Below are 13,644 nucleotides of genomic sequence, written 5' to 3'. Positions count from 1 at the left end.
GGTTTCTCGCATTTCCTTCTGGATGCCACATGGCCCCCTATTCTATTTCACCCTTTTGGGAATGTGTAACCTTTGACACGTATATTCCTAAGCCCACTTGGGTGTCATCTGGAAACTTTATGGCATGCTCTAGTCTGTGACAATCAGGATAACCCTGATTATACCAGCTTCTAATCAACTACATAAAGAGGGTGAACACCAGGGTCACCAACACCTATTTCCCAACTACAGTGCACAGCAGCTTTTTAGCTTTGCCAACATTCGGGCCGGCACGTGTGTTTGTGCATGATTATTTGTCTCATGTACTATTGAATAAACGTCTTTGTACACAAATATGAATGTGGTTTTGTGGGTATGGGTGTAGGTGTGTAAGCAACTGGAGCTCAGGTCTGTCTTAAAGTTTGCATAATGAATGTTTAGTATTTGGCTTAAATTAGTCTCTGTGCCTTGTTAGCCTCAGCTTTCATCTGCCCTCAAATATCAGAGGAAGAATGAGTTCATTTTCCTTGAAGTTTATTGACTGTTACTGGTGGCAGAGCAAATTCCATAAATGAGCAGGTTCCATATGGAGCAAGTAGAAGGGGAGCTCTGAGCTGGTGAGGAAGGATGTGTGGAGTGGGGACTTGGAGTAAAGGATGGAAAGGTAGATCTCTCCTTTTTCCCTCCATTCCCATAAGGATATTGGATTAACAATGGGGGCTATCTGCTCAGCATTCCCTCTCCAAATTGGAGCCAGAAACGGGAAACAATGCAAATCAGAGGAGGAAACACCTCACAGCTCCTCTGTTTCTCCATCCAAGGGGATGCCAATATCCACGTTGTAGTCTACAGGCTCCCCAGAGCTCAGCCAGGGAATAGGGGTTCGATTGAAAGAAGGCCTGTTGGAGAGGTTCTGGTTGTAGAGGACCAGGGGTTCACTCAGCAAGGGCCCCAGGTCAAACTTGGGCATCTGGAAGGTCATGCGTTTGGAGGCTTTCTCATATCCACCATAGGGCATTGCCGTCCTGAGAAGGGAACACATTATTTAATTAAGAATCAGAACAAAAGAAACAGAGCCTTATCATGAGATGCTACCCTCTTTGAGAATAGGGAAGTCTGGGAATTCTAGTTTGGGATTGCATCTGTACTCTTTCTTCTTCCCTAGCATCCCATTTTGCCTTCCTGGTTAGCTTGTTTCCCCAAAGCTAATAATGAGAAAAGGACTCTAGTGTGTACTAAATAGAGACTCTTGGATAGCTGTGACCCAGACCAGCATTTCAGAGAAAGTGACCCCAAATACTATAGACCCAAGGGTCTGAGGTCACCTTACATGACAATATAGAAAGGCCAGGTGCAGTGGCTCACACCTGTAATCCCAGCATTTTGGGAGGCCAATGTGGGCGGATCACTTGAGACCAGGAGTTTGAGACCAGCCTAGCCAGCATGGTGAAACACCATCTCTACTAAAAATACAAAAAAAAAAAAAAAAAAAAAAAAAAAATTAGCTGGGCATGGTGGTGCACACCTGTCATCCCAGCTACTCAGGTGGCTGAGGTATAAGAATTGCTTGAACCCAGGAGGTGGAGGTTGCAGTGAGCCAAGATTGCACCACTGCACTCCAGCCTGGGCAACAGAGCAAGACTCTGTCTCAAAAAAAAAAAAAAAAATTACAATGTAGAGACCCCCTCCCTCCAACCCTAGTGGATAGTGGATGACCTGGCTGAGAGCAATTAATGTTGCCTGGAAAATCCAGGTTCCTTAGGACCAAATACAAGAGCACCTTTCTAGCTCTTCCCTATCCTTTCACACAGACCTCCTCTCCATTGGTTAGAGAAGCCTAATCCAAAAGAACAGATACTTAGGGCCATCTAAAGCAGGGTGGCCGGGCATGGTGGCTCATGCCTGCAATCCCAGCACTTTGGGAGCCCGAGGCAGGCAGATCACCTGAGGTCAGGAGTTCGAGACCAGCCTGGCCAACATGGTGAAAACCCATCTCTACTAAAAATACAACAATTAGCTGGGCGTGGTGGCATGCGCCTGTAATCCCAGCTACTAGGGAGACTGAGGCAGGAAAATCACTTGAACCCAGGAGGCAGAGGTTGCAGTGAGCCAAGATCATGCCACTGTACTCCAGCCTGGGCGACAAGAGCAAAACTGAATCTCAATAAATAAATAAATAAATCAGAGTATAAGGAAATAGAATCATATTACAGGGAGAATAATGGCATCCTAACCTTGACTGGAAGAGAGCCTCAGCAGGCCTTCAGACATGTAAAATATTATTCCCATTTAACATTCAAAGCAACCGAGGCTCAGAGGTAGAGTGATTTCCCCATGCCTACACAGCTAATAGATGACCATTGAACTAGAATTCAAATCTACCTCCCAGCAAATTTTTCCTTCATCACACCGCTATGATGAAGCTGAGATAGAATGAAAAGAGCAGGGCCTTTGATTAGCGCCCCCATATCCCTGCCATCTTTCCTTAACCGCCTTCTGAAACATTTGAATTAGTCTCCATCCTAACTAAAGACACACTGTCTCACATTAGAATGCATCTGGTTCCTTCCTCACCACCCCTACCTGTTGAAGGACTTATATTTGGGAAGTTCAGCTTTGGCCCCATAGGCCAGCAGGTCAATGCCAAGTTCCACTTTTTGCTGGGGGTCAACCCCCATGGCTCGCTCCCATGGGGAAATATAGGTCTTGAACACAGTGATATGTTTTCCTTCTCCGCCTGCCTGGTCTCCTGGTAGCCATGAGAGAGAAAAGTCAGTCAAATAATAGCAGTTAGTAGCCAATGAAAGTTAATCCCACATCTCTACACTAGGGAAATTGCAGGAGCCAGGGACTAAAGATATAATATCCTGGTATAATGATAGTCTGTGGCATAATGATAGTCTGTGGGCAGATCTGTGACTGAATCCAAAAAGCCAGGAAGGTAATGGAAAAACAAGGCTTCTGGGTAGAATAGACACATCTCTATATACTCCTGGACCCAGGGAATTCACCAAGATATTTATGATAAACTGATATTATTATATTTAATATTAAGATATTTAAACTGGGCTCTTCTGCTCCCCACACCCAGTGTAGACATCATTCCTGGGACAACTCTGCTCTAGGGACCAAACACATTACTCTTGGGTAGGTGTACTTGCCTGATCCTGTCTCACCAACCCCTGCTGTGCCAGCAGCTCCTCCTCTGCCAGCCTGGCCCGCAGGACCACCTGTACCCCCAGCTCCAGACCCAGAGCCCAGATGGTGCTGCTGATCAGATCCATACTGTCCTGCGGAGCCACTGCCCGCTGCCTGGCCGCCGCCTCTGCCGTTGCTCTTGCTGTAGGAGAATCCCTGAGCAGCTGTGCCCAGCTGTCCCCCCACTGTCGGAAGGAACTTCTGGAAGTGATCCTGAAAAGAAGACAAAGTGAGGGGAAGGTTAGCAATGGGTATGGAAAATATACAAAAATAGAAGTATGTTTAGCAAAGGCAGAAACAGTGTCTAACAAGAAGACCCTGAATTTTCTGAGATTTCCCCCTCCAGTTGATGGGTAGTACATGGGCTGACTGACAGAATTAAACTCTTCTTTTTGTTGGTTTGATTTTTTTGTTGTTTTTTTGAGACAGAGTTTCACCCCTGTTGCCCAGGCTGGAGTGTAATGATACGATCTCGGCTCACTGCAACCTCCGCCTCCTGGGTTCAAGCAGTGCCCAGCCTCAGCCTCAGCCTCCCAAGTACCTGGGATTACAGGCATGCACCATCACACCTGGCTAATTTTGTATTTTTAGTAGAGACAGGGTTTCTCCACGTTGGTCAGGCTGGTCTCAAACTCCCGACCTCAGGGGATCCGCCTGCATCGGCCTCCCAAAGTGCTGGGATTACAGGCATGAGCCACCTCACCTGGCCTGAATTAAACTCTTCTTAAGAGGTAGGACCCCCTTGGCTCGTTTCCTCCAGTTATACCTAGGGTAAGGGCAGGGCATTCTCCATGCTCCCCTTTCTCATCCTTAACAAGTCAAAAAAGACCAAGATTCCTGCCCAACTTAAAAAAAAAAAAATGAAAAAAAAATTTTGCTTTTTGAGACAGAATCTGGCTCTGTCACCCCAGGTTGGAGTGCAGTGGCACAATCTCGGCCCACTGCAACCTCCACCACCCTGGCCCAGGCAATCCTCCCACCTCAGCCTCCCAAGTAGCTGGGACTACCGGCATGCCACCACACCCAGCTAAATTTTGTAATTTTTTTTCCTAGAGACAGGGTTTGCCATGTGCCCAGGCTGGTCTCAAACTCCTGGGCTCAAGTGATCCATCTGCCTCAGCCTCCCAAAGTGCTGAGATAACAGGCATGAGCTGTGCGCGGCCCCAACTAGAATTTGGGAGGATGGGGTTGCCATGGAGAACCCAGTCTTAATTACAAGGACCAGAGAAATTTCTGCCTCCTCCCTTCCTCAGCTTGTCCAACAGTCAGAACTCTCTTCTCTCTCCTTCTTTCTCTCCCTCTCTCCTCTTGGTGCCTGTTGGACCAGGACTTCCTGACTGAAACTGTAGCAGGTGGGGGGAAGGGTGGCCAAAAGGGCAACATTAGATTCAAACCCAAAGCCTAAAAATAACCCCACCAACTTCTTCAGGAGGCTCTCCTGGCCATCCCACCATGTACACCCCAATGCTCCACCCAGTGTAACCAGACCCAGGCAGAGAAGAGGGCTTTTGGCCTCCTAAAGTTAGATATGAGCAGCTCAGCACTTTTACTCTGCTCCTATATGAGGATCAATGACAGACACTTCTGCCCCTGGCCCCATGCAGGCATCTAATTCCACTCTCCCCCAGACACTTAGAGAAGGTGGAGAAGGAAGAAAGGAAATGGAGAAGGTCCCTCTTCCTCAGCTATACCATCCTGTGCCTGGCCTCTCTCCAGTCTCCTCTTTCTTTGGAGAAGGAGCCTGACTAGAATATATCTTGAAGGACAGTTTCAGTCTCCACACCTGGGGCTCCTTAGGAATAGACTGACCCTTTAAATGAAAGAATGGCTCAAATGGGAGATGGCTGTAGAAACTCAATTAACTCTTTCTAGGGTTGCCAGATTTAGCAAATAATATGCAGGATACCAATTAAATTTGAATTTCAGATGCACAACAAATATATATATATTTTTGAGACAGAGTCTCTGTCACCCAGGCTGCAGTGCAGTGGCATGAACATGGCTCATGTTCATGCAGCCTCTACCTCCCAGGCTCAAGCCATCCTCCCACCTCAGCCTCCAGAGTAGCTGGATTACAGGTGTGTGCCACCACACCCAGCTAACTTTTTAATTTTTTAATTTTTTGTAGAGACAGAGCCTTGCCATGTTGCCCACGCTGGTCTCCAACTCCTGGACTCAAGCAGTCCTCCTGCCTTGGCATCCCAAAGTGCTGGGATTACAGGTGTGAGCTATCACACTTGACCCAAATACTTTTTTAGTATAGATATGCCCCAAATGTTGCATGGGATTTACTTATACTAAAAAATCATTCATTTGCATCTGAAATTCAAATTTAAGTGGACATCCTGTATTTTTATTTTAATGTCCCAAATATTGCATGGGACATATTTAAAAAAGAGTTCATTGTGCATTTGAAACTCAAATTTAATTGGGTATTCTGTATTTTAAAATTTCAATTTTATTATTTGCCTTATCTTCTTTCTTTTTTCTTTCTTTCTTTTTTTTTTTTGAGACAGAGTTTCACTCTTGTTGCCCAGGCTGGAGTGCAATGGCACATTCTGGGCTCACTGCAACTCTGCCTCCTGGGTTCAAGTGATTCTCCTACCTCAGCCTCCTGAGTAGCTGGGATCACAGGCACCACGACCACGCCCAGCTAATTTTTTGTATTTTTAGTAGAGATGGGGTTTCACCATGTTGGCCAGGCTGGTCTCAAAAGACCTCAGATGATCCACCTGCCTCGGCCTCCCAAAGTGCTGGGATTACAGGTGTGAGAGCCACCATGCCCGGCTGCCTTATGTTCTTTCTAAAATATTTTTAAAACTTTGTGTCCCAAATATTGCATGGAGCATATTTTACTAAAAAATTATTCACTGTATATCTCAACTTCAAAATACAAGACAAGACTGCCCCACTGGGCATCCTGTGTTTTATCTGGCAACCTATCTTTAACACTTACCCTTACTAGGAAGGAATTTTCTCCCTAAGGGTGTGATATTCTCCAATCCTTCAGTGGCTCTTTGATGGTAACTGGGTTTCAGAGGTGGGCTGTAACTCACCCTGGAGCTGCTGAGGGCTCAATATATCTGGGGGTTTAACAAATTTATAAATTTTCAGGGAGGGGATGTTGACTGCATTTTGGAGGCTCAGGGCCTACTAATAAGCTGTCAGAACAGGCACCAGGCTTTGAGACAGTGATAGTTTCAGACTCACCATTGAGCTGTCAGAGAAAACATCAGGGTGGTTCTCATAAATAAACTTCTCCACCCTCATCTGCCGCAGTTTGAACATCTTGGAGCCCCGGTTGGTAAGCAGCGACAGTTCCTCCAACATCACATCCCTTGGGACACTGATCTTTTTGCCCAGGTTCAAGCCTGAGCCCTCCTGTCCACCTTTCAGGGAGGCAAAGAAGAATCAAGGGAAAGAGAAAAGTAGGGTTTTCTGGGCTCAGAATGCAGACCTCATCCACAACTAAGTGTGAATGTGTGTCCTGGCAGAGATCATTTAGGGGAACAAATGCTGTCTAGTTTGTGAGGGACTTTGATTTCCTGGGACTTGGAGAGAATGCATGGGAACTGGGGTGCATTGTGAAGATAATGGGAATACTAGAGTGGAGAGGCCAATGGGGTAAAAGAGGCATGGGCATGGGGTACAGAGCAAAAGGAGTAAAGGAACATCATAGATGGAGGCCATTGGAGAAAGCATGGCATCAGGAAAAGCCCAGAGGCCAATCTTATGTGGAGTGTAAATACAGATGCCATATATATACATATTTTTTATTTTTTATTATTATTTTTTATTGTTTTGAGACAGAGTCCTGCTCTGTCACCCAGGCTACAGTGCAATAGCGTGATCTCAGTTCACTGCAGTCTCTGTCTCCCAGGTTCAAGCAATTCTCCTGCCTCAACCTCTTGGGTCGCTGGGATTGCAGGCCTGCACCACCATCCCTGGCTAATTTTTATATTTTTTGGTAGAGACGGGGTTTCACCATATTGGCCAGGCTGGTCTCAAACTCCTGAGCTCAACTGACCTACCAGCCACGGCCTCCCAAAATGCTGGGATTACAGGCGTGAGTCACGACGCCCAGCCTACATTTTTATTTATTTTATTTTACTTTTGAGACAGAGTTTGTTTGTTTGTTTGTTTGGTTTTTTGTCAGAGACTTGCTCTGTCACCCAGGCTGAAGTGCAATGGTGCAATCTCAGCTCACTGTAGCCTCCATTTCCTGGGTTCAAGTGATTCTCCTGCCTCAGTCTCCCAAGTAGCCGGGATTACAGGCACTCGGCACCATGCCCAGGTAATTTTTCTATTTTTGTAGAGACAGGGTTTCACCATGTTGGCCGGGTTGGTCTTCAACTTCTGACTTTAGGTGATCGGCCCACCTCAGCCTCTCAAAGTACTGGGATTTCAGGCATGAGCCACCATGTCCGGCCTTTTTTTTTTTTTTTTTTAATGGAGATGAGGTCTCATTATGTTGTCCAGGCTGGTCTTGAACTCCTGAGCTCAAGTGATCCTCTCACCTCAGCCTCCCAAAGTGCTGGAATTCAGGTGTGAGACACAGCCCCAGCCCTATTTGTAATATTTATATTGAGACAGAGTCTCACTCTGACACCCAGGCTGGAGTGTAGTGTCGCAATCACAGCTCATGGCAGCCTCCATCTCCCAGGTTCAAGCGATCGTCCCACCTCAGCCTCTGGAGTAGCTGGGACTCTAGGTGCATGCCACTATACCTGGCTAATTTTTATACTTTTGTAGAGACGAGATTTCACCATGTGCCCAGGCCAGTCTCAAATCCCTAAGTTCAAGCGATCCACCAGCCTTGACCTCTCAAAGTTCTGCGATTACAGGCGTGAGCCACTGCACCTGGCCCAGACTTCTGTCTTAACTACTTTCCCTTTTCTTTCCCTCAGTGAGCTCTGGCTCCAAAGAGTCTCTAAGTATTGAAGAGCTCTTCATATGCATGCACCCCTGCTCATCCCCAGGAAACATGCCTGTGCAGTTTTCCATTTTAAGTACTTACACAAGCTCCCTAGCTCTGGGGAAAGAAGTAAGGGAAATTAACCACTTATTGAGACCTGAGTCTGTGCCAGTCTCCATTATATTTTCTTCCTCAAATATACCTCACTGACTCATGGGTCCTGTGGTCCTGGACCTGTGCAGGGTAACATGGCAGGGTATTGTCTCAGATTATGAAGTAAAAAGGGTAGAAGGTGTTGAATCTTTTCTCTCTTTCTCCCTACCCTTCTTACCTTTCCCTCTCCCACTCTCCATCACCCGCCTTCCCACCAGTTAATTTCTCTTGTCTGTTCACCCTAAGATATATATTTCTGGGACTCTTGGGTTAGGGATGCTCTTAAGAAGTCCCACACTAGGTAGACGCAAACGTGTCCTACCTCCAGTGAGTTCCATGATCAACTTGCTGGATTTCCTCTTCTTATTAGGGGCCGGGGTTCCTGAGAGCGGCATTGTGGAGGTGGATTCAGCCTGGATAGGGTGGGAAGGAGGACTTGGAGGATGGACAGGGACTGGGAAGAGTGAGTGTCTGTAGGAGAGCACTACTTCTTAACCTGGGTTTAAGGGCTTGAGGGGACAAAAAAATATATTTTTTTCTTTTTTAGAGACAGGATCTCACTCTGTCGCCCAGGCTGGAGTGCAATGGCACAAAAATATATTTTTTTCTTTTTTAGAGACAGGATTGCACTCTGTCGCCCAGGCTGGAGCACAATGGCACAATCATGCCTCACTACAGCCTCAACCTCCCTGGGCTCAGGTGATCCTCCAACTTCAGCCTCCCAAGTAGCTGGGACTATAGGTGTGCATCACCATGCCTGGCTAATTTTTTTTTTTTTTTTTTTTTTTTTGTAGAAATGAGGTTTTGCCACGTTGCCCAGGCTGGTCTCAAACTCCTGGGCTCAAGCAGTCCTCCTGTCTCCCAAAGTGCTGAGATTACAGGGGTGAGCCACTTCGCCTGATCCAGATTTTCAAAGAAGTATGTATTTCCCCAAAAGGTGAAAACTAGCGCTTTAGGGCTTCTCTTTTCCTGGGATGCAGGACAGGAAGTATAGATGCACACCAGCCCCTATTGTCTACCAACTTGTTGTGAGCTGTTTTTTATAGAGTCAGTGCAAGAATTAGGAACATAGCTAGGGGTGGGGAGTGTTTTTTTAAAAAAAAAAAAACAAACAAACAATAATACAGGCAGGGCAATGCACCCAGGTTTCATCAACTTGGCATGATTTGAGGTTTTTATTTGCATTGGGATATCAGACTGGGACTGTGATTCCAGGCTCTGGTCTCTCTTCAGTCTTCCCCCAGTCCCCAGGAGGACAGAGAAATGTTCTGCCAGGGTTGAAGAGATTCAGCCAAAAACACTCTCCATAGGAAGGAGAGGTTGTTGCTCCTTCATCAGGCCAGCTGGAACATGGCCCGGGAAGTCATGGCCCTGCTCCTGCAATCACTCTCGCCACAGACCCCAGAGTGGGGCAGGTGTGGAATTGGGAAGGGAGCATCCAAATCCCGACACATGTAAATTCAGCAATATCATAGCAGTGGGGAATTGGGGTGGGGCAGAAACATAGTAATAGGATCTGGCAATGGAAAGGGACAAACTGGGATAAGATAGACTCCAGTCCCTTCTTAAGAGAAGTTGGCACTCAGTGAAATGCTGTCCTCTTCTAAGTCCTGTCTCACAAAAATACATCTGCAACTCTACTGACTTAGCGGGGTCTCCCTTCCCATTCTTCCAGTGCCTCCCCCGACATCTCCATTCCCCCCAAACTCCTGGGCCCCTCTCCTTCCAACTGGACAGCTGGGAGCTGAGCATAGATGAGGAGAGGGGAGACTCCCCCAGGATCAAGAATCACAATTGTAGACACAGAAATAGAAGTCAACAGAGTGGGCTCCAACCTTTCTAACGATAGAGCTGCAGACTTACCAGCTGCTCGGGCGGTGGTCAGCTCTCCCTGGGGTCCAGCAGCTTTGGAGGACTGAGCTGCTGTGACCGGAGAACACGAGCTGGGCAGGCGTGGGGGCAGCACTGGCAGTGGGGGAGGGAAGTTAGTTATTAATAGAGATGATGAGTGCAAGCAGCTCAAATGGCACAGGGGGTACTGAGACCCTGAAACCAAGATCCCTCCCTCTTTGCCTAGAGGCTCAGGAAGGAGGGAAAAGGCCTTTGGGATTCCCCCACTGAACTGTCTGAGCCAGGAATCAGTCTGCCCAGGGACTCCCCTTCACATTGCACCTAGAGCCTGATATCCAAACAAGCACTTAGGTAGAAACTGAAGACTGAGAGGGAGACAGGAAGTAGACAGCAAGTATTGGATAGGAATTCAGTCAGAGAGAGAGTCTGGGGAACATGCCCTGAGGGCAACACAGAGCCAATCCAGGGCAGAGTGGAGAGACCTGTGGGTGTATTTGGGGCAGGGAGGGCTTAAAGCGCTATGTTTGGGGACAAAAAGGGAAGTCTTCACAATGGAACTGCTCTTTTAAAGTTCCTGGATAGCAAACCCAGTACCTCCTACAAAGGAATTATGTGGGGAATACTTGACAATTATTCTGTCTGCCTCACTCTATTCTTTCTTCTTGAGCTCTGGCAGTTTTAAGAAAAGGCAAATACTTGGATCTGCCTTTTTTTTTTTTTTTTTTGAGATGGAGTTTCACTCTTGTTGCCCAGGCTGGAGTGCAATGGCGCGATCCCGGCTTACTGCAACCTCCACCTCCCGGGTTCAAGCGATTCTCCTGCCTCAGCCTACTGAGTAGCTGGGATTATAGGTGTCTGCCACCATGCCCGGCTAATATTTGTATTTTTAGTAGAGATGGGGTTTCACTACGTTGACCAGGCTGGTCTCAAACTCCTGACCTCAGATGATCCACCCACCTCGGCCTCGCAAAGTGCTAGAATTACAGGCGTGAGCCGCCACCAGGATTTAGTCTCTAAGGAGTTATTCTCTAGCCACCACGCCCAGCCAGGATCTGCCTTTTAACCTCCATTTGCTGTTGAGGTGCTCAGTTCAACCTGCTGGGCGGGATAGACATCGATTTCTCCATGAGAAGCACATATAGGCTCTCTGAGGTTTCTATGTGAGATTTCCTTCAAAGGGAGCACATACCACATAGGATCTGGACTGTGCCATTTGTACTGTTCCAGCAGAGTCTCTGGGCAGGGTCACAAGCTTCAGAGCCCCCCTTGGGGAAAGCCTATCATTTGCCCAGCTCCGTCTTCAGTAGCTGCATGATCTTCCTCCACCTTCTGCTTAGATTCTGGAACCAGCTGTGGCAGCACTTCTGCTATAGCCACTACCACCCTGTTGCTGCTACCTGAGGAAGTGGCTTTGTTTATTTATTTGAGACAGGGTCTCACTCTGTTGCCTGTGCTGAAGTGCAGTGGCACAATTTCGGCTCACTGCAACCTCAGCCTCCCCAGGCTCAGGTAATCTTTCGACCTCAGCCTCCCAGGTAGCCAGGACTGCTGGTACATGCCACCACACCCAGCTAATTTTCATATGTTTTGTAGAGACAGGGTTTTGCTATGTTGCCCAGGCTAGTCTCAAACTCCTGGGCTCAAGCAATCCTCCTGTCTTAGACTCCCAAAGTGCTAGGATTACAGGCATCAGCCACTGTGCCTAGCTGGCTTTTTAAAAAATTATTTCTTTATTTTAGAGATGGGGTCTCACTATGTTGCCCAGGCTGGACTCAAACACCTGGGCACAAGTGATCCTCCTACCTCAGCCTCTGAGTAGCTGGGACTACAGGTACACCAGGAACTGGCTTTTGTAGCTTGCTTTGTCCCTTTCTACACTCTTTACTCTTCCTGACCATGTCCTTTTTCCATCCTGTGGAGACCCTAAAAGGTATCCCCTCCCAGTTGGCTTCTGCCCAGGCCAGTTATACCTCCAGACCCCTCATCTTTTGTCCTCCTCCATCCCCTCCCAACCCAAGGAAAAAATTAGAAGAAAAAATAGGCCGGGCATGTTGGCTCATGCCTGTAATCCCAGCACTTTGGGAGGCTGAGGTGGGCGGATCACTTGAGGTCAGGAGTTCAAGACCAGCCTGGCCAACATAGTGAAACCCCAGCTCTACTAAAAATACAAAAATTAGGCCGGGCGCGGTGGCTCAAGCCTGTAATCCCAGCACTTTGGGAGGCCGAGACGGGCGGATCACGAGGTCAGGAGATCGAGACCATCCTGGCTAATACGGTGAAACCCTGTCTCTACTAAAAAATACAAAAAACTAGCCGGGCGAGGTGGCGGGTGCCTGTAGTCCCAGCTACTCCGGAGGCTGAGGCAGGAGAATGGCGTGAACCCGAGAGGAGGAGCTTGCAGTGAGCTGAGATCCGGCCACTGCACTCCAGCCTGGGTGACAGAGCAAGACTCCATCTCAAAAAAAAAAAAAATACAAAAATTAGCCAGGCATGGTGGCGCGTGCCTGTAATCCCAGCTACCCAGGAGGCTGAGGCAGGAGAATCACTTGAACCCAGGAGGCAGAGGTTGCAGTGAGCTGAGATTGCACCCACTGCACTCCAGCCTGGGCCACAGAGGGAGACTCTATCTCAAAAAAAAAAAAAAAAGAAGAAGAAGAAGAAATATAAATAGCGAAAGGTGACTTCATCATCACAACCACCCTCACCCTCAAAAACAAAAACAAACTGAAAGTTTGATCTCTTTCAACTGAGTACCCAAAACGACTGAGTGGGTGAAGACAGGCTATTTAGCCTATGGTCTCTGAGATCTTTCTTTGGAATTATGAGATAGTGCACTTGGGAGAGTCTGCAGCCTGGGTCTGATTATTGGCACAAACATGCCCTCTGCTGGCAGAATAGGAGCAATGGCACTTTCCGTCTCTGAAGTCTTTAATTCTCACCTACCTCTAATGCCCTCCCTTCTTTAGTAGTCTCAATTCACCTTTCTTCTTCCTTCTCCCATCCCGCGTTCCCCTCCAGCTGTTGCTTTCTCTCCATTTAATTCCCAGAGACTGTTTAATATGGTTGCTTTCTCTAAGGAGCAAGGAAATATTGATGGCAAAGGGCTCAGAGGGCCTTTCCAACTTCTCTGAGTTTTATGAACTGAGGCCTTGCCTAGAAAGTATGAGGCAAGGGAAGGAAAGGGGAGAACTTGGATGAAGACTATGGGGAGACGGAACCAAGAAGAGTGATGGAGGTGGCTAAATCAGAGCAGGACAGAATTGGTAGAAAAGAGCAAAAGAACTGGGAACAAAGGGCAAAAGGGTGAAAAATGGGAGGACAGGAATAGAGACAGATCAGAAATCAGATCAGGGAATGGGTTAAAGAAGATCAAGGAGAGATCAGGATTTAGGTATAAAACTAGAAGATAGGCCAGGCGCGGTGGCTCAAGCCTGTAATCCCAGCACTTTGGGAGGCCGAGACGGGCGGATCACGAGGTCAGGAGATCGAGACCATCCTGGCTAATACAGTGAAACCCCGTCTCTACTAAAAAAATACAAAAAACTAGC

At 47.4% G+C, this 13,644-nt stretch overlaps 1 protein-coding gene across 1 annotated transcript; it reads right to left on the bottom strand.

Annotated features, from left to right (window-relative positions):
* Positions 1-496: 496 nt before the first annotated feature.
* MYOZ1 (myozenin 1) lies at positions 497-13,091 on the bottom strand. Its single transcript, XM_007963022.3, has 6 exons — positions 10,109-13,091; positions 8,568-8,658; positions 6,388-6,566; positions 3,141-3,390; positions 2,563-2,728; positions 497-1,004 (listed from the first exon to the last, which is right to left on the bottom strand). The coding sequence occupies exons 2-6, from the start codon at positions 8,638-8,640 to the stop codon at positions 773-775; spliced, it is 900 nt and encodes a 299-aa protein (XP_007961213.1). The 5' UTR covers positions 8,641-8,658; positions 10,109-13,091; the 3' UTR covers positions 497-772.
* Between the last annotated feature and the right edge of the window lie 553 nt (positions 13,092-13,644).

Source organism: Chlorocebus sabaeus, chromosome 9 (assembly GCF_047675955.1).
Source record: "Chlorocebus sabaeus isolate Y175 chromosome 9, mChlSab1.0.hap1, whole genome shotgun sequence".
NCBI lineage: Eukaryota > Metazoa > Chordata > Mammalia > Primates > Cercopithecidae > Chlorocebus > Chlorocebus sabaeus.
This window is presented reverse-complemented; position numbering and strand designations above follow the sequence as displayed.

Coding starts and splice junctions, on each gene's coding strand:
- MYOZ1 (XM_007963022.3), bottom strand. CDS start 8,640: ATGCCGCTCTCAGGAACCCCGGCCCCTAATAAGAAGAGGAAATCCAGC. Junction 3,391..6,387: donor TTTTCTCTGACAGCTCAATG/GTGAGTCTGAAA, acceptor TCTTCTTTTCAG/GATCACTTCCAGAAGTTCCT. Junction 1,005..2,562: donor AAATATAAGTCCTTCAACAG/GTAGGGGTGGTG, acceptor TTCCCTTCTCAG/GACGGCAATGCCCTATGGTG.